Here is a 23,871-nt window from a genome sequence, read left to right as displayed (position 1 = left end):
ACTGTTCAGTTCCACATGATTTGTAGCATTTACTTTTAAACACTTCATTTTTTTTCACATTCTGTTGGAATTCCCAATCTATTTCATGTTGTAACATATTAACTTCAATTAATCTTGGAGGCATCACTCATCATGAGAATTTAATGGGAAGCATTTACAGGAAATCTCTGAAACAGAACCTAATTTGGGTAGGAGGCATTCAGAAGGCTTCTAACTGCACTGTATGCAATTGAAATGTTATTTTAAAACTGATCTTTTATTCTCATTGTCTCCTGATCTTCCCTCCTTGTAAAATAAGTATGTGTGTAGCTGTACCTAGGAGTGTCCGTGTGTACACACATGTATGTGCTTATTGCGTGTGTCTGAATGCTTGTGCATTCTGGACCATGTCCAGGGAGGGGGACCAAGAGAGAGAGGGGGGGAGCAAGCAAGAGAGAGGGGGAGCGAGAGAGACAGAGAGGGGGGGGAGCGAGAGAGTGTCCGACTGACATGCTCACATTGACCACTAACTTTACTCAACTCTCTTTTCCGTGTACGTCTGGTGTCTGTGAATGCGAGAACGAGAGAGAGAGAGAGACTGTGTACATTTAAAGTCCAGTTATGTGTAAACAGTTGGGTGCAATTATGTACATTAGTGTGAGTATGCAAGTGGACATGCATATATTTGCAAAAATGACTGTGGATAAAGGGACCCCTTCACACTGATGCTATTTACAGTACACAGCAGAATATCCACCAAACAAAGGTTAGTAGATGTTCTGCAAAGGGACAAGGAAGCACTTAATAAAGTAAGGCTCAAAACCCTCTTAAAACCAGAAAAACATCTTGTTATTCCACAGGTTAGTATTTTAGTAAAACAGGATTAACACGGTGCTCCAGGGGAAGCACATTATATTTTAGAAATGTTTCTTTAAGTGGATGCTTAGAACTTAAACAACAGGACATTCAGAAAGAGTTCAAAGACCTGATCATGTGCCTGGCCAATGCAGCTTTTTGACAACAAATCAGCTCATTAGGTCACAAATAACAAAAGGACCAGTTTGAGCTTGGATTTGACAATTGTTTGAGCACTCATTTAACCCAGAGAGGCTGCAATTTGGATCACTGTTGGTTTAGAACTGTAGGAACTTGCTTTCAGCTCAAACCACTCTGGTTTTGAACAATTTCTAGTTAATGCATGCACGTATTTTACTTAATTAACACATATTGACAGGTTTTAGTGAAAGAATGTGGCGCAGAAGGCCAAGTGTGTATTGCTATATCGATGCTGAATATTTCAATGGAGGTTGGATGCTGAAGTAATTCCATATTTTCTCTAAAACAGAGGATGGTGACTTTGAAGAACATTCTCCAAGAATTATTCAAATGCAGTGTCTATATACTAAACTGGAAGATGCAACGACAATCCAGTTGTGTAAAATGACTGAGCTCCAGTAAGTATGGGTGGCAATTGTTAGGTTTTGCACGGTTATAAAGGAACTAGTGACTTGGGAAATTAATGCTTTTCACTAGAGTTTTCCCTCATCTCATGTCTAAGTCTTTAGTAGACTAATTTGCTGGGAGACCGATTGCTACGAGCAGTCAACAACTCACTATTACTGTGTCACTTCGCTGCTAGATTTATAGATGGTGAATTATTTGAAACTTTGGCCCGACAATGATTCTTGTGCTCTTGTGGTTGGGATACTAGGGGCTTTCTTACACTGCAGCTCAACAGGGATCATTGACAGCTGTCTAGCATTGCTAGCAATTAAAAACAAAGCCATGAAACCCTCAGTATGGTGCCACTAGAGCAAACATGCAGAAAGAGTGGAGTGGAGGAAAGGTTGGATTCACTTACTGACAGGAGAGTTTATTAATACCATTGATAACGAAACACTGTCCTCCATTCACACAGTAGTGCCGATCGCTATCGTTGCATGGCCTTGCATGGCCTGACCAAGGCGTTGGTGAAGTGGTAGCTGCAGATGGCAAGAACAGCAACATGAGAGACATAGTTATTTCCCATCGTGACTAACTACAGCACATCAAAAAGGTGAGAAGTTCAACAGTTGCAGCAGCAGTCCAACATAACCAGCACAGAACCTATCTTGGCACTGTAATTGTTAAAGTATCTTGGGAGAATGAGCAGTATCTGCAATTCCACATTCCATCTCAGTGTTCAAATCCTTCTGTGACCTCACCCTTCCCTGTCTCGGTTAGCTGCTGCTGTCCTAGGAGAACACACCTTCAAGTCATTCTTCTTATATAGACTTTTATTCTGTTTGCTCCACCATTTGTGGCTAATCCTTTTACATCCCAAATTTACTCCCCTCAATGTTTCTATTTCTCCATGTCTTTCTCCTCTTTTTAGATGCTATTTAAAACCTGAGCCTTGGATTTTGATCAGACATTTTTTTGGCCCTACTCCCTCCTCCTTTAATTCCAGGTTAGTGTTTATTTTGTTGGAATCTTCTGAAAGACATTGAGATGTCTTATTCAATTCAAAGGAATTGTATAACCGTAAATTCTCTCTTTCCTTAGTCGCATCAAGGAATAGACTTTATTTTAAATACATTATTTCTAGACCTGTGACTTGCAGCTAGAGACATTTAGACAGGAATGAATGGGATAATTGAGCTCTTGTCCATCAATTAGTTCAGTTTACTGCCTGAATTCAAAATGTTTACATAGGAAGTTATGCTCTCTGCATTGTGGTGGGTCACATACAGTGCCATAAAACCACCACATCGTACATGGTAGCAATGGCATGGCTCAAACAATCAACAACACCAACGCACTCAGATGGGTGCGACGGGTGGGAAATATCACCAAGCCTAAGATGCAACCAGATCTGGTAATAACTTGTGTGCAATTCTCCATCTACAGAGAGTAACAGCTTGGAAATTTTGCTCAGTTTGACTTCTACGTCTCTCATTGATGTAGCCACACTCACCCCATGACGTATCAAACATGGAACAATGGATCATAAATTTACCTTTGCCTGAACAGCATTTTAAATGTTAAAACATTTCCCTACTTGGTCATAGGAAGCAAGAATAGAATCAGACATCTGCTGGATTGCAATAAGGGCAAATATACTGTAGAGACTGGAGATCAGAAATTAAAAGGGAAAACACTGGAGAAATTCAGCTTTTCAGGTAGTAGAGTTCAACATTTCAAGGTTTCCCTCACTGTGCAAACAAGACAGCAGGTTTGTTTTCAGTCCAGGCGACCTATTTTCTGCTATTAACACATTACCGTCCACACCTTCCTGTCATCTACACCCCTTCCCTAGTAAAATATGTAAAGGCACCACAGTCCCAGTGGACAAAACTCTCATTCCAGAGGGATAATTGGGGATGGTTTAACCTGAAGGTCACCACATCTTAAATGAGGAATGGGATTGAGAACAGGGGATCTGCACAGTGACCTCAGCGGTGCAGGAAATAAATCCACATCACTCTACGTGGAAAACCAGCTGTTCTGCCAACTGAGCCCCTCTTCCCTACTGGCATTCACAGTCTCTCTTCCCTCGTCCTCCATCCTTTCTCAAAAGCATAAAACCCACTACTTTTCCAACTCCTTTCTGTTCCAAAAGAGTGTCATTGGGCTCAAAATGTTAACTCTTTCTCTAAAGGTGCCACCAAATGTGTTCAGTTTCTCTGGCACTTTCTGTTTTTTTTATTTTTTAACCTGTGTGCACCTGGGTCAAAACAATTCTGCATTCACTTCTGAAGAGCAATTCTGAGGAGGACTCTAGTCCAATGGAGCTCTGATCGTGTGTGAACATTTTGAAATAAACAGCAAGACTTGATCATATTTTGTCACACAGTTTACTTTCAAATGCTCTAACCAGCTTTATGTTCACCATTTTAAAAATGTCTTGATTTAGCATTATTAGAAACAATTCATATGACTGAACACACATTTTAATGCTGGCTGTTACAAACTTAGTTTGGGATAAACTGGTTAGCCAAAGCAAAAAAGATGTTAGAATTGTGTACAGGTAGGGTAAGTGTCAGACATAAAAAGTACTTTGATGTGGGACTCTTGTTTTTCCCATCTGATGTTGTCTGACTTGCTCAGAACTTCCTGCATAACCTTTGAATGGTACATTTCTAGGTTTTGTTTAAACACCACTTATTTAGTTTGTGACTTCACACAGATTTAATTCAAAATAAACTATGGTCACTAATTTTACATTCAGCATGGAGAGAAGGAAAATTAGAACAAAAATAACCTCCTTCAACAGACTTTGAGATGCCACTCCATTGGTTGGTCACATAAAAATCAGTTGGTAATTTTAATCAGCTTAAGCATTCAATCTTGTCCTTCACTGCACTTTCTCAGCTCTCCCAAGCTCCCCATGCCTCTATGCTACAGATTCCCTTCATCTTCCTAATTGAACAGGCACCTCAGATGCTGAACTCTGGGTGTGTCTTCCTGTCAGTCACTGTTGCCTTGATAAGTGAGCTACAAGACTGCATAAATTATTAGCGCAAGGAAAGCAAACAAAACATCAACCTTCTGCAGTGTGCTGGAAGGACATTAAGAGCTAGAATGCTGTCTAGGATCTTTCTACCGAAGTTAAACGCGGGTCTATTCAGTTATTGGAACCTCCTGGTACATCAAACGAGTAAATATAATCTTGCACAAGTAAAAAATGCCCTGAGTTTGTCTGATTGTTCCTTCATATGCTATTGCACAGAACCGAACACTTTCAGTAGCTATGCATATATAAAGATATTTGCATGAATAAAGTATATCTTTGAAATAAAAAAAGATTAAGAGCAAGAAACTGTATTAAGGTAATATCATTGTCTTCCACAGCCCCTTGTGTACCACCCAGCATCCTGCACATCAACCCTTCACCCACCCTCCCCTCTGACTCCTTACATTGTCTGCAGACACACTCACGTCCTGAACAGGTAATGTATAAGAGCTTCAGGGCTGGCTCCAAGTATTGATAATCTCAGCTAAACTCTCCATAAAGAATCAAGTCTTCGATCCACTGAAAATAAAAGCTTTCCACTTGGATAGCCTGCATTGAGATGGCGGGGGAGGGGGGAGAGAAAGAGAGAAAGAGACAGAGACAGAGAGAGAGAGAGAGACCATGAGAATGAGAAGAAGAGCGAGAGGAAGAGGCAGCGCGTGTGAGAGAGAGAGACATAGAGCGGGTGCGAGACAAGTTCACAGAAAATAGATGCTTACACTGAAAGGTGTGCAGACTCCAGACGGTAGACTAATATGCAATATTCAACAGGGTCAATGCAAGAAGGATGTTTCTCCTGACTGGGAAGATCTGGCTAAAGGACACAGTTTCAAAATACAAATTAATTCATTTAGGACTGAGGAGGAAGTTCTTTGTTGTAGGGGTGAATTCTGTACTTCAGAAAGGCCGAGAGATTGAGCATGTTCAAGAGTGAGATTGATAAATTTCTACCTTTTTTAAAAGCATGGAAGGATAGGATAAAGCACAGGAAAACAAAAATAGTGCTGAGGTAGAAGATTGGATCTGTTTTATTTGAATGATAGCGAAGATCCAATGGCCAGAATGGCCTCTTTCTGTTCCTACGCTCCTGAAAAATAGTATTCTAATGCCAGGTCAGAATTCCATGTGGACGGCAGTGCTGTACAGGGACAACAGCACAAAGCAAAGTCTGTACAAAACCAACAAACATTTATAACATTAGTTTGACTTGGATTCCTTCATTAATATACTTCAAGAGACAATTCCAAAACGTGATGAAATAATAAAATCTGCAATGTGAAATCTTTATCTTTTTTCTTCTTTTGTCAAATCTGTACAAATATTAATTGTCAAAATCTTGGGAAAAGGAGGCCTAGCATTGTAAAATATTAATAATATTTCCAACATGGTCAAGACTGGGAAAGTTATCAAGTCAATTTACCATAGTCTTACCAGACTATAGGGCTTCTCTGTCATTAGAGAGAGATGACTGGTAGTGCGTTTACACTAAGGGCCATCATACCTCAGGTGAAGGGGGTGGTTGAGAAGGTGAGTCCTTCATGGTATCCTCAGCCACTGATGGGAATTGAACCCATGCTATTGGCATCATATTGCTTCACAAACCAGCCATCCAGCCAACTGAGCTAAAATGACCCCCGAGGAGTGGTATAGTCAGAGGATCGTAGAGGTTTACAGCACAGGAAGAGACAAGTATCCCATATGCCTTCACAACCACCGTATCCACCCGCCCTGCTGCCTTAAAGATCTAATGACATGCACACCAAGGTCACTTTCTAACATCCTACCATTCAGATGTACTCTCTTGCCTTGTTCATCATCCCAAAATGCATCACCTTTACAGAATTAAATTCCATTTGCCATAGTTCAGTCCATCTGACCAGCCTGTCTACACAATCCTGTAGTCTGGGCTTTCTACCCCCCTACCCGCACCCCCCGCCAACGTCATGATTTATCGCACCACCGAACTTCACATTCATCTGCAAGCTTACTGACCAAATCGCTTACATCTATGTCTAGATTATGGGGAGACGGTCAGGGTGTGAGAATCTGACAGCTGAAGCAAGGATGTTGGCTCCATTTTGGAAGCAGCCAAACATTGCAGCAACAATTAGCACTTTAGACAGTATGAAATGTCTAAAGATGCCTCAGGATACAAAACATAATTTGGTGACTCAACTGACAAGCATCAGTCAGGTCACCACAACCAATTGTGTAACAACCTTTTATTGAAACACAGCAACTTGTATTGCTAGTATTTAATAAGCTACTGCTCAAATCTAAGACTAAACTCTGCAAGTTAATGGCTTGGCTTAAGATTGTAAATCATTCACTGTTGTACAAACAATTTGAAGGGACAGCCTTTCACGTATTTTTAAATTAAAATACTAAAGCAACGGTAGATGCGCACCACAGCAAAATGGTACTTCTATTCTTTTCACCTCACGGCCGTGTTAACCTCTGAGTCTCAGAACCTTTTAAAGAAATTAAAATCCATGATTGAATGTGACCCGCTGCTGTGTTACACAACTCCTTCGAATCACTCAAAGCAAATAAGAACTCGCAGTTTGATGTATCAAACCAGCTCCTCACTGATGTTGGTAAAGCTCTCTGGGAGACAGCTTACTTCCTAACTAACCCACTACCAGTTGGATGCCTCACAGCCACAAGTTTAACTCTAGCATTGCCAAAACTTGAACGTGCATGGATTACAGGGACCAACACAAATCTAACCAATGCCCATAGGCTTCTGATAGAATTTTGCAGCACCCATCGTGCCTGCACTATCTTTTTCAACTGAATGCACGCTATATGGGTCATACACATGGAATTTATGAGGAAAAGAATTGTCTTGGAATAGCACAATCATTTAGTAAACTTGCAACATCAGGCAGTCAACATCAGAGAAAAGACAAATGATGCATGCCAAAAATAAGATCAATTCTGATGACAGACAACCAACTCCCTGTCTACTTGAGGTATATATTTGCCCTTGTGGATGCTTACGTGGCTGGGTTAGGACTTTGGAAATAAAATAGTCCCTTCAAAGAAAAATGTAAAAAAGGCTTTAAATCTGGACTGGTCGGGGTGAGTCAATCTCATTACTCATGCAATAGGGTGAGAGTAAGATATCGGGATAAAAATCACAAGTCATCCACAACGAGAAAAGGAAAAAGCCAGCATCTCAGACCGAGCAAGCAAGGTCCTTCTTTTCGAATTGTGCAGAGTTATACTCCCCTGCAGCCCTTATTGTAAAACTCTTACCTGGGAGGAGTCGCATCTTTAAAAGCACCGACACGAAGACTTCTTGCCCTCACCTTTTCTGAAATCAGTTCAAGGTAGAGGTTGCTGCCGTGAGCCTGAAATGATCTCAGGACCTGCTGCCTGTCCCTTTTTTGGTGGGGTTTAAATATCCTTCACTTCCCACGTCACTGCACAGTTAAATGGCTGATTTATTACAGTGATGGCTGACAGGTAGGGATGTGCATAACAGTGCGGTGCCCAACTTCTGACAGGCACGGGGAGCACTGCTCAGAGCAAAAATAAGGTTACTTCTTTCAAATGTGTCTTCTGTCGTGAAGCACATCAGTGGCATCAAAACACTTGCCCTATCATTGTTCCCAGGAGGAAGACAGATTTCGAGAACAAGAATCAACTCATGCAAAATATTAACAGAGTGAATCAATACAGCCCTTCAGTGAAGCCAACAAACCTCAAATAATGGGACACCAAGTGTGCTCGCTCATCCTGATTTCTCCACCCGGTGCAGGTGGCGATAAAGTCAAATATAATTGGTTCCAAGCTGCCATTATCCCCTAAAGCCAACCCATACTTGCACCTACAACTGTGACTGTCGACTCAGGCACTAGCACTTTTAACCCTGCTTTAGCCGGGACTCTGACACTTTCAGGGACAACACTTCTCTCATGAAGCCTTGTGCCAGCTCAGATATGGAGGGCTGCTCAGCTGCCCCTTGCTGCTAAAAGGTGAGACACTAGTGCAGAGCTTAGGTCACCTTAACGGCATCCTGTGCTCAGGCTGAACAATTTATCATCGATCCTCAGATTGGGACAATGAAAAGATGCCAAGTCAATGGGGGAGGGGAGTGTTAAAGAGGCTGAGACCTTTCTGGATATTCTATCTTTCACTGTTCCAACCTTCACTCCAGACCAAAAGAATTCAGAGCCGCAACCTTGAGTCAGGACCGCGCTGTTAACAGAAGTGAGTGTGAGTTCTAATCGATGTGAGATCAAACTTGTGTGATTCTGCATCCCTGCAACAGTGCTGACAGTGCCTGTTTGATACACACTGCGCAGTACCTACTGTGCTCAGTGAGCCTGTTACCTAACGACAAGTTTATTTTCACAAAATGTGGTTTTGTGGAGAAAGCTCTACCTTCACACATGCTTCACTTTCTGCACTGCAAGCCTCATCACGGGTATCTCAGTAATGAGTTCACACTGGCAGTTAATCCTGAAGAGGTGGCATCATAATCAGGAAAGCAATTATTAACATGCTGGCATCAATATTACTCTAAGGGCCACCAGGAGCAATACTGAACAGGTTGCTTCTTCTCCCAGATGGAAGTGATGGATGAATGAATCAAATTGACAGAGAAGTGTCTTTGAAACAAAACTTTCTCGAAACTTGCAATTCAGCCATCTCTTTCCACATAAGGCATGACACCGTATAGAACGCTCTCCTCATAAAGGGTATGGATTCTGGGACAATGGAGCTTTCCATTATAATGTGGATAGGTTTTTACTTGGAGGTTTGCAGGCTCATTTTACTGAGGCTAAGATGGATAACTCTTTCAAAAGAGTTAGAATAGGCAAGAAAGGCTGAACACCTTCCTTCTGTGCTGTGAGATTCGATAATTCTATGAAAGACTGTCAAGGATAAGGTAGTAAAATCAGTTAAGGTAAAGACCTGCCAAAATCAATCTGAATGGAGAAGACTTGAGGGGCTGAATGGTCTCTTTTTACTCCTCATGCTGCCATATTCAACAAGCTTAGTTATTCTGAACAACGTTGATGGATTTCAGATCCCATACACCAAAGCTAGGGAGGTCAACAACCTCTTGATGCTGTCGTGTGCCTTGCCGGGCCATTCCTTCCCCATTGCCGTCATGTAATTCTATGGTACACAGGAGAAAAATAACAGAAAAACAGCTGGCAGAAAAGTCTGCAGAATATACGGGTGCAAAGTGCTTTGCAGGGAGTGGATATGAGTCGCTCCAGGAATACTGGACTCAGCAGAGCCACAAGGTGCCAAAGTAAATGTCGCCTGATACAACTAGTCAGCATCAAGGCACTAAAAGGATTAGTGCCTTGTCCATCACACAGAATGAAACACTGATGGCAGAGGAAGAGGCTCAGTTTTAAAATTCTGCTGACAGTCCACAAGCTTCGCCTTTCAGCTTTCACAACTCGACTAAATTACAGCCCGTATTTCAGCTCTTTGTTTATTTCCCAAGACACCTCTTCTGCTGAATCACTGGTGTCACCAGAAAAAAAACCTGCATTGATAATAGGAATATGTAAAATCTTCAGCAGAATATTAGGGAAGGTATCGTAAATAGCTTCTATAATACTTTACAAGTCAATTAGCATCATTCGTTCATCATTTCAAGTTAAAGATTTGAAAGATTTCTAAACCAACAGCAAGTACAGCTTCTTAAAAAAATTATTTTCATGAGATGTGGGTATTACTGAGAGCCATTGCTTTGTTATCCATTCGTAATTGCCTACAAATAGTCACAAGGCAGTTAAGAGTTATTGTGGGTATGGGGTTACACGTAGACTAGACTGGGAAAGGACTTTAATAAATCAGGTGGGTTTTCAAAGCAATTGATGGTAGCTATCATGATTACCAACTGTTCATTCCAGATTTATTGATTTAATTTTGATTCCATTAGTTGCCCCATTGGTATCTGAACCCATATCCTCCGAGCATTAGCCTAGCCCTCTGATATTATCATTATCCCTAAACCTCCCCTAAACAGGTTCCTATTGATATTTTTTTTAATAGACAAGGGTGTCAGGAGCTAGGGGAGACAGACAGAAAGAAAAATGGGGGTGAGACCAGAACCTGATTAGACATGATCTAATTTAATAACAGAACAGGCTCAAATGGCTGCGAGTAACTGCACAGGGGCCGGTATCCCATCACCAAGGCACCCACTATTTACACGTGCACAGTATGTGGGCTCTTACCAGCCAGCTCAGAGTCAGTGTCCAGAAGGAGGAAACTCTCCGAGCCCCCGTTTGTATCTGTCAGCCAGGGCTTCCTGTTTGGGGTTGTTAACCTGGGCCCATCAGGGAACTCAGTCAGCGAGATCTGCCCAGCCAACATGCCTCCAATCTCTACAGGCTGAACGGCCTGATCTTATTTCTTAGCTCTATTTTTCCTATGGCTTGTGTTCACATACTCAGGTGCGCGCACACTTACCATCACATACACACACACCATTTCACACATACATGCACACACACCATCATACGCACACACACCCCCAGAAGCACATTCATATAAAATATCTGTAATAGTGGACACATTTAAATACGTTTTGAAAAATTAAGTAGTCCTCAACACAAGTCTAACTCCTTCTGTGAGTCCAAAGAATTACCAGAGATCTCTGACAACTGGGTCCAGCCCAAGCCTCCCTACTTTTTGGAACTTAAGCATATGGTTGTTAAACATACTCATCAGCAAAATTTTAAACGCTGTAAGAATTACAGTGACTTGATTATTTAGATTTTGAGTTTTCATGTCAAAACGCTGAAGTTGCCTCCTATATTTATTGTGGGATGTGATTCACTGCCTTTATACCACATGATTGGGAACTAAGAATGAAATGCTGCAGACTCAAGTAGGAAAAAGATCACATTAGCATTTATTTAGAATGTTCTGTCTCTAAATATATGTGCATTATGCATTGTATTCCATTTAGTTAAGTGTGAAATAGCACTCAATGCTGTGACACACCACATTCACCAATATGTGAAATTACTGCCAAATCAAGGATAATTTGCCCAAAGCTGAACTTCCTACCAAATCAAAAAAGATATCCTGAAATAATTTCAGAGTTATTGGGTGGAAATTGCAGAAAGCTGGTTGGATACTGAATTGGTCCTTGCACATCCACTCTATGGCTACAGGCCAGATCAATTAGTGTTGAGACTTCACCCCTTCACTCAGAGGAGACCCATTCTCAGGAGGTGCAAGCCAATGGTTGCTAGCAGCTTCTGCTCCAGCAGTGTTGGACAGAGGGCATTGTGGTGGCATTACAGGAAGAAGCCTATGGCTGTCCTGAGAATGCCAGTGCCAGGATTTCAAGCCAGGGAAGGCATCTTTGAGCAAAGGGGAAGGGATAGAGGATGGTGGGTGAGGGAAATTGTGTGGCACAAGAAAGAGTGGGATGGCACCTTTGGGTGAGTGGGGCAGAGGTGGGGGGGGGGTGGCTTAGTCCTGATGTACATTGGAAACCTCTCAAATGAGATGGTCTCCCTTCTATCGTGCCTTTGTTCATATAGGCATTTAAAACCTGACTGGCCCACTGCCATCCCACTTCTCATGCCAGCCACATCGAAATGAGTGACCCATAATTATTTACGTACTTACGATGAGTGGGCTACCAATTTCAGGGGCCTGCCCACCCAACCTATTAGGGGAGATTTGGGTGGCAGACTGGGCATGCGAACCTACTTTACCAGGTTGGGATGCCTGGTCAACACAGACGAGTTTGGCCAAAGGGTCTGTTTCTGTGCTGTATGACTCCATGGTTCTCTGACCCAAAGACAAATTGTAAAGATATGAAAGGCAAGTGTAGTTAATTCTGAAATATTTACATAAATGGCTACTTCTAGTGTTTAATTTAGTCGGTGTTAATGTTATTCCTGGTTTACAGGGAGTATCATTTTTATCTCAGTTGGATTATGTTGCTGGAGTGACGGGTCTTTGATTGACTTTATCAACTTTGTTTCTCTCTTCAGATCTGGTCATTGCTTCCAGGATTATCTTTGTGTTCAAAGATTTTCAGCATTTTGCTTTTGAAGACTTATAACATGGGTTAGCTGAGCAAAGAAGGGGCCTCTCTGGGCAATCTAAGAGTTAAACATCTTTAAATTACATCAGCGATATACCCTGAACATTTAGCCACATACAAGCTTCATTTAGGTCCGTGATTGTGCCAAGTGTTAATTGTGAAGTGGCCCACATTCTAGCACAAAGGCTAGATTATTTTCTTTTGAGATTTCAGCACCAAGGACAACTCTTGCTCTTTATTTGGGAATGTCACCAAACTCTGATCTCCTGAGGCTTTCTCTCCACTGTTAAATGAGCCAATGTTTGGACGTCACTTTGAAATGCAAAACAATGATGGCCCTGCCAGCTGATCGCCTTTGGAACAGTTGCCTCTGTAAAACTGTGCCTCCCCTCCTGAGCCCTGGGAAGCGGTAACATTTTGTGCCAATGTTAGGCACAGGGACGTGACCAAGATGGTTGAAGATCAAGGTGAAGAAGTATCTGAAGCAATTCCTTTCAGGCAGAAATGGCTGAGGTAGTGACAAGGCAGGTAGAAAATATTTCACAATTTATTGCAAATGGGATATTGGGTCGCCTCTGCTGAAGATGTGAAACCATTTTCGAGCTTCACTAATTATTCATCCAACACAAGCACGAGGGGCCAAATTTCCCGTTTCAATGTATAGGAAGGTGGGCAGCCTGATGAAAAGTGCAAAAACTGTCGGATTTATACACTGTAAATGCCACTCTTTGCACCAGCCAGGAAAATATCTATCTAGATTGAGCAGATGGTGAGGTTTAATGGGAGTTATGGATAATTAAAATTATACAATTCCTCTTTAGTGTCTGCTGACCTACTTCTGATTCAGTTTTAAAAGATACCATTTCTCCTCCAAACCATGGACCATGCAGGGCCTGTGCTAGTATAGTGGCTATAAAGACACACAAACATAAAGACACACATACTGAGGTCGTGCTGTTAAGAAACAGCACACTGGGGAGTTACAGGCTGCAGATCCTTCACCAGGGTGACGCATTTACAAGGAAGTCATTAGAATCTATTACCAAATGAGCTATCGGCTTCATTGAGTCGTGAACAATAGGATTACATAAGAGATATCAATAATCGGACACGTCAAGAGGCCAAGTTTAGTAAAATGAAGAACAGGAGTCAGCCATTGAGCTGCTTGCGCTGTTCAAAAGCTGGTGTGGAAATGTTGCAATCTGCAGTGCTGTGCCAGTCAACAGGGTGCAATGATTTTGTTTCTAGTGTGAAAAATTAAGCATTGGTGGGTGGGGAGGGGAGTCAATCAAAAATCTTTTAGCATGATTTTTGATTAAGTTGAAGGTACACCTGCGCACAGAGACAAAATATTCATGCCCCATGAAAACGTAAGTAAGTTTTATCAAATATTTGAATTGAAGTTATTGCTTCTTTAAGATGGACTTTGAAAAAGGCAGCAGTTTATTAGTTGCATTGAGGTTTTTGAAGGTTACGTACTCATTGTCATGTATTAACCCTGAAATATCATCAGTTGACGCGTTAAACTGCATAAAAAACCCGAATAAAAGAAATGTTCACTCCTGTCATTGCAATTCAAATCTTTGGTAATCTTTATTTCACTTCTCTCCTGATGCTTTCAGATCCATTCTGATGAATTCACTACTTCCCCGCACTGCGCACTATGCAACTGATCTCTTTCTCTAAACTGCTTTCAACCACCAACAATTGCACGAAAGGTCCGGATTTCAGCTCCCACCAGGCACCCTGCAAATCCCCAGGCAATGGTTCAATAGACAAACTCAACTCCTGTCACTCGGGATTCTGGCAATGGGAAGCTACTGGAGCTGTCCTTAGCGTTGGCTGCTCCCCAGACTCCCCGTTGCCAGGGCACTGCAGCTGAGGCGATGCACTAACAGTCTGCTTTCACCTGCTCACAGCTGGCACAAGCATGTTCTGAAGCCTGCCCTAGCAATCTCACGATTGGATTTAATTCGTTTCCCGATGTAAGGAGGTGCCTGTTCTTCTCACAGCAGCGGAACCAAGATAAGGAACTCTGAATGCAGATGACCAGACCTACAACCAACTACACCATGGAAACACACTTTGCTTTTCTGACACATTAAGGGATATATGTGTCATAGTTGGCAGAAATAAAACAGGCGCTAGCAAATCCGCAGCCCATTCTGCGCTCTGCTCCATTTGCTTATGTATTCAGTTCAATGAACTTTTTCTGTTTAAACATCAAGGAAAGGGGAAAGAAAAGGCAAGCTCGCTTTTATACACTGCATTTAGTGACACTGGGGGTCTCTTTACTTCTGGTGATGTTTTCTTCATGCCCTTTTTCCAAGGTGTCATTCCTGCTGCAATGCAAGAAAGACAACAGTCAAACTGTACACAGCAAGATCCCACAAAATTCAATGAAATAATGTCCACATCTCAAACTAAACAGGCTGAGATAAAAACAGAAATTGCTGGAAACGTTCAGCAGGTCTAGCAGCATCCATTGAGATTTATAGCAACCACATTTCTCTCCCTATTTAAAAACTAAGACAAGTTTGCAGAATTTGAATTCCTATCATTTCTAACAGTTTCGTTTTAATTATTAGTTTAAAGTCAGGAAGAGCTCCAGTGCCTGCCTTCAAGTAATTTTACATCCTATTCAGAAGTAAGATGGGGTCACATCTGAAAGACTGTATTCATCTCAGGGCCGCACTGAAGAATAATTTTCTGCTCGAAAGAGTGGGGCCTGCATGCCACTAATTCAAGTTAGTCTAGCCAAGGCTGGTCCCATAGTTTCATCATATTATGTGCCACATCAGTGGATCCCTCCCCAATTCATTATGTAAATAACACTTTCAATTTTGCAATTTGCTACAACCCCCTCAAATCCGCGAGCGAGTTTCTCCCCGTAGATCTGCTGTCCCCAAAGACCAACATTCATATTGACTATCCAGTAGCCACTATTATGCTTCTGGCCACTATAAATCTTGAAAATCACCTTTGCTGGTGTAAAATTACTGCAGTCAGCGCTAGAAGCAGAATGGACCAGCGCAGAACTCCTTCATTATTAGACTGATGCATCATTAGAGTTTAAATGTCTCTTTCTCTATAGTTACTGACCAGCTGTAATTATTCTCAACAGTCCATTTTAATCCACTAATTCCATCCCTTGTCAGAAGGCTTCAAGTTGAGTCCACGGAGGTAGAGCAACCACAGTGCAAAACACTGAGATATTGTCTTGGTAACAAAAATCTTTGTAAAGGCCATTCACTGCTAAGCCACAACTTTATCTCCGGGTGTCTGTACAGCTATCTAAAGAAATTGCTGATGACAGACAAAGATTATCTCTAATCTGTCTCAAACTGCTCTGCTGCTTCGCGGAGGTAACGTTTTAACTCACATAATAGCCACATCAGAAGTGCAGTGAATCAAGGCCGCTTTCAACTCAGCAAATTCTCTACTAAAACATCATGATTCAATTCAAAGACGAATCAGATGGCTCTGGTTCAAGGCAATGCTCATGGATTGCCTGCAATGCTGCCTTCAGCCTGGTATAACCCACTGAATATCAATGAAGCCAGTAGAAACCAATGCCATTCAAATCATATTGTAAAAGGTAGTTCTTTCAGCCTCTTTAGTATTAACACACAAAACATTATGCATCAATAGGCCTACTGATAGATTAAACTTGAAGGGGTAAATCTTATCACAAACACATGAGTAGCCTGGGCAATGCTGGAATACAAGACAAACAATAACTAGTCATATACCTAGGACCTCCAAATTAGCTAACTTTAAGATTTCAGCAAGAACCTTCAAAATCATGAGGCAGAAAGAAAACCACTCAGGTGCACAGTCATGCCTGTGACTTATGGAGGGCCAGTGCCATTCAGTTAGTGCTGGCATTGTGCTGCTTCAGTGAATATCCCCATATACAAACTTTTTATTAAGTAATTTCATGTTAAACCATCAAACAGTAAAAATAGAACACTCGCTGCACGTATAGAGCAGCGCAACATGCTGCGGATACCGCAGTGCTGAGCAGGTGTGCCAAACTGAATGGCAATACACAATCAATCAATCATCGAATCGAAAAGACAAAATGCTTGGGGTTGTAAAAAGGGCAGCCGTTTCTCATTGAGTACAAAATGAATCTCTCCCTCAGCAACTTCAAATGATCAAGCAAAGAATAATTTAATTGAACTGAGAAAAAATGTGCGTACCTGTTAAAAGATCCTGTCACTTCCCTAACAAAGATGGACCACCAACTGTATGAATTGAATAAAACAAGGTAGGAATGGCAGTCATTGAATTAATCAGCATCTCTCTCTCTCTCTCTCTCTCCTGTCCCTTACTCTACACTGGTGCACTTAAACATTTGGTCACATGTGATACAAGTTGAATCGAGTTTAGTTTTGTATATGGACACTGAATAATACAACTATTTATTAAATCACTCTACCTTTGACTTCAACATTATTCTACACGCACAGTACAACTTAAACAAGAAGCAGACTCTCTTTTACACTCAGTACATGCCAATATTGCCATTTTCAAACTGGGAGGTGTGAATGTTTCAAATTATCTCCAAGACAGGACCCCTATCATTTGGCATGTCAGCTGTGGAACTCCTGCCTCAAGGTTGGAAATTTTACAGCTACAAATCCCATTCCAGGACTTGAACACATGGATCAAGACTGATGCTTCACTGCAGTGCTGAGAGAATGCTGCTTTCTGGGAAGCACCAGCTTGTGTGCGAAACATTAAACAGAAGCCCCTTCTGCCCTCCCAGTTGGATATTAAAGAATCCATGATAGCACCTCGAAGAAAATGAGGGAGTTACCCCCAGTATCCTGGTGAAAGTTCATCCCCATCACAATGACCATCACATAAAAAGATCATTATCTCACGTCTGTGTGTGTGTGTGTGTGTGTGTGTGTGTGTGTGTGTGTGTGTGTGTGTGTGTGTGTGTTTCTTTATTCACAATAAAGGCAAGGAAAGTGAGTAGAGAAAGGCATGCGCATGACAGGAAGGGTGACTGTTTGAATGTTCCACATATAGCAATACTAGAACAGTTGCACTGAGATAATATGGTTAAATGTGCTGAGCCACGCTGTAATATAGGACAGTAAGTGAGACTGTCCTTCTGATAGCAGCCCATATAATCAACAAGAGTGCATCAATTTCCTTTACTCCCTCTGCCCACCTTGTAATCGAGCATCCTTCCCCAACGACCCCCCGTTCCCCGCCCCACCCCCCTCAAACCCCACCACCACCCTATGTATTGCAAATGATCTTGAGAAGGAATCAGCTTCCAGATTTTTGACTGCAGCAGGCTATTATGTTACAGCTCAGATGAGCTGACTTTGACCTTTCGAGTTCTGTTTTTGGAATAAAGTAAATGCTAATCAATAAATGGAGAACAGAAAACGCGTCCAGGAAAAATAACAAAGGACTGTCGTGACACTGCAGATATCCTTCTGCAGTAAGATGAGACGCCATCTGAACAGAACCGAGGTTGGTCACTAGGAGCAGACTGGAGAAGGTGAAGGGGGGTGGGGGAGGAAGGTGTCTCAGAGGACATTGATAGTACTTTACTGACTCGTTTAACCAAGGCCAAGTCAATTCTTGCTGTTCAAAAGTTGACTCATTTAAAACTAAGCACCATGACTGGACATGACAGAACTTCGACAGACAATCCATAGAAGAAGGGAATATCTCTGAATCCTCTTGCCCCTGAAAATACAATAGCAGAGAGGAGCAAGTATACGCTTAACAATTCAGGCCAACAGGTGAACTGATTCAGTCAAGTGTCTCCATTACAGTTGGGCTTGTGCAGATCTGTTTTACAACCTTTAAACAGGATGGTGATGGAAATAAAGAGGAAGGAGGCAGGCAGGAAGGGAGACAGATTATGAGTAAGTATTGAAAATGATTAATAACCAAGGGATCTGAACAGTCATCTGATTAATGTTTCCCAGCTCGTAGTGTCATTTTGCATGAAGCAGATGGAAGAGCGAGAGGAACGAAGAGCAAAACACACAAAGCACTGCGAATGAATTGGCCATTTTCTTAAGACTATCTAGTCTGGTACAAATAACCCTACCATGAACTCGGTACATTTTAAAATTGATTTGTTACATCTATGCTACCTGCCTTGCATTTAACCCCAGGCTGAGAATGCAATTAAATAGAAATAAATAACATAGACCCAAGAGTCCTCTACCCCATTCCCATTATGGTAAAGGCATCATTGGTTTGAATGCTTTGATAGCAATTTCACAGTATTTATTGCAATATCGTCAGGCTCTTGCAAGGCTACAGGAAAAGAGCAGTTATTTCCATTACGTATTTAGCATCAGAGTAGAGAGAGATTTGGTGACTGAAAGAGCTGCAGTCTTGCAATGATGGAAACTAAATCCTCTAACACAAAATAGAATCATGCAACAGTTCAATCCATTGTGAAAGAGCTACCTAAATACTCCCGCTCACCTCCTACATCCCCCTATCCGTGCAAGTACTTCATTTTGAAGTAGAAACTTCATTGCTTTCAAAAGTTACGTTGCATCTGTTAGTACCTCTATCCTGACAGGTATTCTACATCAGAACAATTCATTGCCTAACAGGTTCTCTTTGTCTCCTGCTTAGCTAATAATACAAATTATTCCCATTAGCTTCTTTTAAACACTGACATCTCCTTTTCTGCTTCTGGTAAGCAATGCTTTGTTCAGCTAATCTGCTTAATGGATATTTTTGGTAAATTTTGTGCTCGTTAAAGTTAACACTGGCAAATTGAACATTTCCCATTTCAGGCACCAAGTGAGCTCAACAAGGTCTCTCAGGTGTCCCTCTCTGTGCTGTCTTAGTAATGTACTTCAATCCTGATCTCAGAAAAGCATCTTTAGTGCATTAATGCAACATCTGTACACCTCTTACATATCAACTACCTGAAATCCTATTTGCATTGCTAACTTTTGGATTGGTGTTGTTCCACTCTAATAAAGAATTGGGATTAAGTGCAAAAGTTCATAGAATCCCTACAGTGTGGAAACAGGCCCTTTGGCCCAACAAGGCCACGCCAACCCTTGGAGCATCCCATCCCCCTGCAACCCACCTAACTTACAGACCCCTGAACACTACAGACAATTTAGCATGGCCAATCCACCCAACCTGCACATCTTTGGATTGTGGGAGGAAACCGGAGCGCCCCCATGCAGACCCGGGGAGAATGTACAAACTCCACACAGACAGTTGCCTGAGGGTGGAATTGAACCCAGGTCCCTGGCACTGTAAGGCAGCAGCACTAACCACTGAGCCACCGTGCTGCCCACGAGTTTTAAATTTTCAAATTTAAACAAATTGGAACGTGAGCAGTACAGGCAGAGCAATATTCATTGACTGTCCCCAACAGCTATGATAGCATTATCAGTCAACAACAACATGTTGGAATGGAGTCAAATTTGTTGATTTCATACGAATTGAGATTTTAATTGTACTTGGGTAGTGGACAATAGCTGGGAATTCACTTGGGCCCCTAAACATATTCAAGCAAGCCCCTTTATCATCACTTTAACATGGTGTGGGGGGGGGTTATTATTTAACAACAATCATGTAAGACGGTTCATGGACTGCCAGGTAGTTTGTCTCTACTGCAGCCTCAGATCTAGAATCCTCCACTCCTGGGAATATCTCTGTAAATGGCCTAGTGGTATTATTGCTGGACTGTTAATCCAGACACCTAGATAATGTTTTGAGACCCGGGTTCGAATCCTAACACAGCAGATGGTAGAATTTGAATTCAATAAAATATCTGGAATTAAAGATCTAATGAAGATCTGTACCCCACATATGAGAGTTATTGGGTTTCAACCCCTGTTTTGTTACTGGATGGAGCTGTTTCTGAATTTTTGGTTGCACTTCATCTCCACACTGTGGAGCAGGTGTGGGCAGGTCAGTGGAGCATCTCCTGGGACTGCTCCGAGGGCATCGTTGGCTCGGCAGCATTTATTGCCTGTCCCTAATTGCCCAGAGGGCAGTTAAGGGTCAACCACATTGCTGTGGGCCTGGAGTTGCATATAGGCCAGACCACATAAGGATGGCAGTTTCCTTCCCTGAAAGGACATGAATGAACCAGATGGGTTTTTCCAACAATCAACAATGGATTCATGGTCATCATTAGATCTTTAATTCCAGATATTTTATTGAATTCAAATTCTACCATCTGCTGTGGTAGGATTCGAACCCGGGTCTCAAAACATTATCTAGGTGTCTGGATTAACAGTCCAGCAATAATACTACTAGGCCATTTACAGAGATATTCCCAGGAGTGGAGGATTCTAGATCTGAGGAAAGATTAAATAGGCTGGAGTTGGCTGTGAGCAACTCTAAGAGGTCGAGAGGAAATTTGATTGAGGTGGATAGAATTATATGCAGCCGAGGTAGAATGGCTAAAGACCATTTCTCTGTATGAGCAGTCAGGTCATTAAGCATTAGCGACAGATCTGCTGCAACTGATAGATGGATTATAGGAGATGCAGGGACAATTTTTATCATTCAGTGCTCAGAGTCAGGTCCTTACTACTTTTAAAAGTGTGTGGGCAGTGACAGAAATTGTCATCACAGTGATTAAAAAAAACTACCTGGAAGTGCACTTAAAATGTTGCAGCCAACAGGACTCTGAGCCATGGGTCAGTAAAGCGTAATTAAGCCCGGAACACTCATTTTTGGCTGATGCACATTCTCCGGGTCCTCCACCTGTACCGTATATTTTCTATATTTCTTTGTGAAATTCAGAAGCTGGTAACACTTTTGATTTATACGTTGATTAGGTTACTGTGCATGTTGCAGCACTGGGGGATACACAGATGCAGTAAATCTGACAAAGTGGTTGCATTTTTTGACACATTGGCACAAAACCAGGCACCTGCCTTGCCAACACACTTTCTGACGTGCCCCATGTTATAATATCTGGCGTGCCCCCTTCCCCAGATTGCCAGGGCAAAATTTCCCATCAGGTTTCGCAGCTGAAATGAAACAGTGAGGTTCTGCTGACTCATTTTGCCTTATAGTTCTATGTCAGAGATTTAAACTGAGACTCGTACATCCATATTAATTAAATAGCTGCCTGGAAAAAAGTCTTAATAAGATACGTGACTCATCTAAACTCACACAGCCTTCACCTGGAACTCCATGATTCAAAAGGCTATTCTGTGCAGTGTCAGCTTTGGGGGTGGTTTTCATTGGTTACTTGTACTGAGCCCCATCCAACAGACCAAAGGGTGAGAATTAGCTTTTCCTTCTCCTTCTCCTTCTTTCTCTTTCTCAAAACCCACTGCTGCAGACCACAGGGGTTGCTGTTAACTGTCAGCAACTTTAACTAATTGTAGCTGCTGGAACAGTGTCAGCCCTCTGTTCGTGAAGTACGAACATTTTAGTTAATCTACAGCATTTGAGTTAGGAACATCAAGCATCTTTATTGCTCACTCTCCCTTCCATGCTGAGTGGCACAAGATAACTTCTTTCTTCCACCATTTCCATGTTCCAGCAGATCAGGGTTTTGGGTTACGTCCGTTAAGTAAGTTGCTAATCACGTGGGTTAGATTATTAGACTGAATCCCAACTGTGAACCCAGGCAGCGTGGTGACTCAGAGATAACACTGTGTGGAGCTGGAGGATCACAGCAGGCCAGGCAACATCAGAGGAGCAGGAAAGCTGACTTTTTGGGTCCGGTCCGGACCCTCCTGAAGAAAATTTTCTGAAGAAGGATGCCCGACCCAAAACATCAGCTTTCCTGCTCCTCTGATGCTGCCTGGCCTGCTGTGTTCCTCCAGCTCCACACAGTGATATCTCAGGCTTCAGCATCGGCAGTTCTATCTCATGGTGACTCAGAGGTTAGGACTGCCTCCCTGTGTTTGTGTGGGTTTCTGCCAGGTGCTCCAGTTTCCTCCAAAAGATATGCAGGTTAGGTGGATTGGCCATAGTAGATGCAGGGTCATAGGGACAGACAGGGGGATTGGGTCTGGGCAGAATGCTCGTAGGAGGGTCTATGCAGACTCAACAGGCCGAACGCTGTCTTTTTGCACTGTAGGAGTTTTGTGATTGCTCTAGAACTGTCTTCATGTGATGGTGACGTTGGTCATTTGACACCCCCAGCACATCAATAATCTCACTGGTTTGTGAGATTTTAGTCTCACCCGTTGTTCAAAGACTAAGACTCTTACAACCACTTGCGGGACAACAAAATTATAGCTGTAACCTTCCAATTCGTGTCACCACCTAGACAAAATTCACTTCACTGCTCCTCATTTACGTGAAAAATAGGGCTGATTTCTATGTCATTTTGCTTCTGCAAATATTCCCGGTTACATGTTTCTCTCTTCAGGACAAAGCTGCTGACTAAAAGCTGAAACTTATCTGTCGTTTTTCCTCTCTCTTTTCCTGGTGCCTGTATGTGGTTCAAAGTCAAATATAATTGGCTTCTGTCCACGGACGTTAAGAAATTTTGGGGTGGCTCAGTGGCTAGCACTGCTGCCTCACAGCACCAGGGGCCCGGGCTTTATTCCACCTTCGAGTGACTGTCTGTGTCTACGATGTCCTCCCCGCGTCTGTGTGGATTTCCTCCAGGTGCTCTGGTTTTCTCCCACAATCCAAAGATGTACACGTTAGGTGGACTGGCCATAGTAAATTTCCCATAGTGTTCAGGGAGGTGTAGATTAGGTGGGTTATAGGACGATGAGTTCGGGTGGGTTGCTCTGAGGGTCGGTGTGAACTTGTTGGGCCGAAAGGCCTGTTTCCACACTGTAGAGATTTGAAGATCAAAGAAAATTCCCTTTGTTATGCTACGAGGGAACCAGAATTAGAGAATGTTTAACTCATGATATGTTCATCCCTTAGTTTGGTAACAGAGTGAGTCATGAGTCTTGACTGAACATTTATGTGATCTGTATGGGTTGGTGGATGAACAAACAACCTGGGGTGGAGGGATCAGCAAGGAAACTTAGAAGATCAACGTGCCTTAATAGGTATAGATAGGTACCAACTGTAAAATTCATTTTTGTTATTCTTGCAATGCCAATTTAATAGCATTACCAGCCTTCAATTGTGGGAAAACAAGACAAATATTTTTACCTGTGAAAGGGCAATATGCATTCCCACTGGTATCAGATCTTTGCAGATGTATCACCCAGTCCATCAATGCCTCACTCTTCTGTTAGCTGGTTGTGCAGTTAAGTTGATTAAGCTTTTTAAATCAACATTTTTATCCCTTGTACTGCAACAATCCTGTTCCTTAGATACAGTTACACTGGAAAGCATTCAAATGAGTTGGAGTTGGGCAGGGCCCTTAAATTTCATCCTGTGTTTCGAAGTGGGG

General features: G+C 42.2%; 1 protein-coding gene across 9 annotated transcripts in view; it reads right to left on the bottom strand.

Annotated features, from left to right (window-relative positions):
• The window catches only part of nrg1 (neuregulin 1), a 741,182-nt gene that overhangs the window by 36,937 nt on the left and 680,374 nt on the right, over positions 1–23,871 (bottom strand). For 8 of the 9 annotated variants that reach the window (XM_048529321.2, XM_059652855.1, XM_059652885.1 and 5 more), the window contains one exon: positions 1,841–1,961. In XM_048529321.2, the coding sequence (XP_048385278.1) occupies positions 1,841–1,961 (121 nt within the window). Of the gene's footprint in view, positions 1–1,840; positions 1,962–7,735; positions 8,092–23,871 lie in introns of those variants that run through there. The other variant, XM_048529326.2, reaches the window with a different exon arrangement.

The sequence above is a fragment of the Stegostoma tigrinum genome, chromosome 1 (genome assembly GCF_030684315.1).
Source record: "Stegostoma tigrinum isolate sSteTig4 chromosome 1, sSteTig4.hap1, whole genome shotgun sequence".
Taxonomy (NCBI): domain Eukaryota; kingdom Metazoa; phylum Chordata; class Chondrichthyes; order Orectolobiformes; family Stegostomatidae; genus Stegostoma; species Stegostoma tigrinum.
Note: the sequence above shows the minus strand (reverse complement) of the source record. Positions and strands in the feature narration are given on the sequence as shown.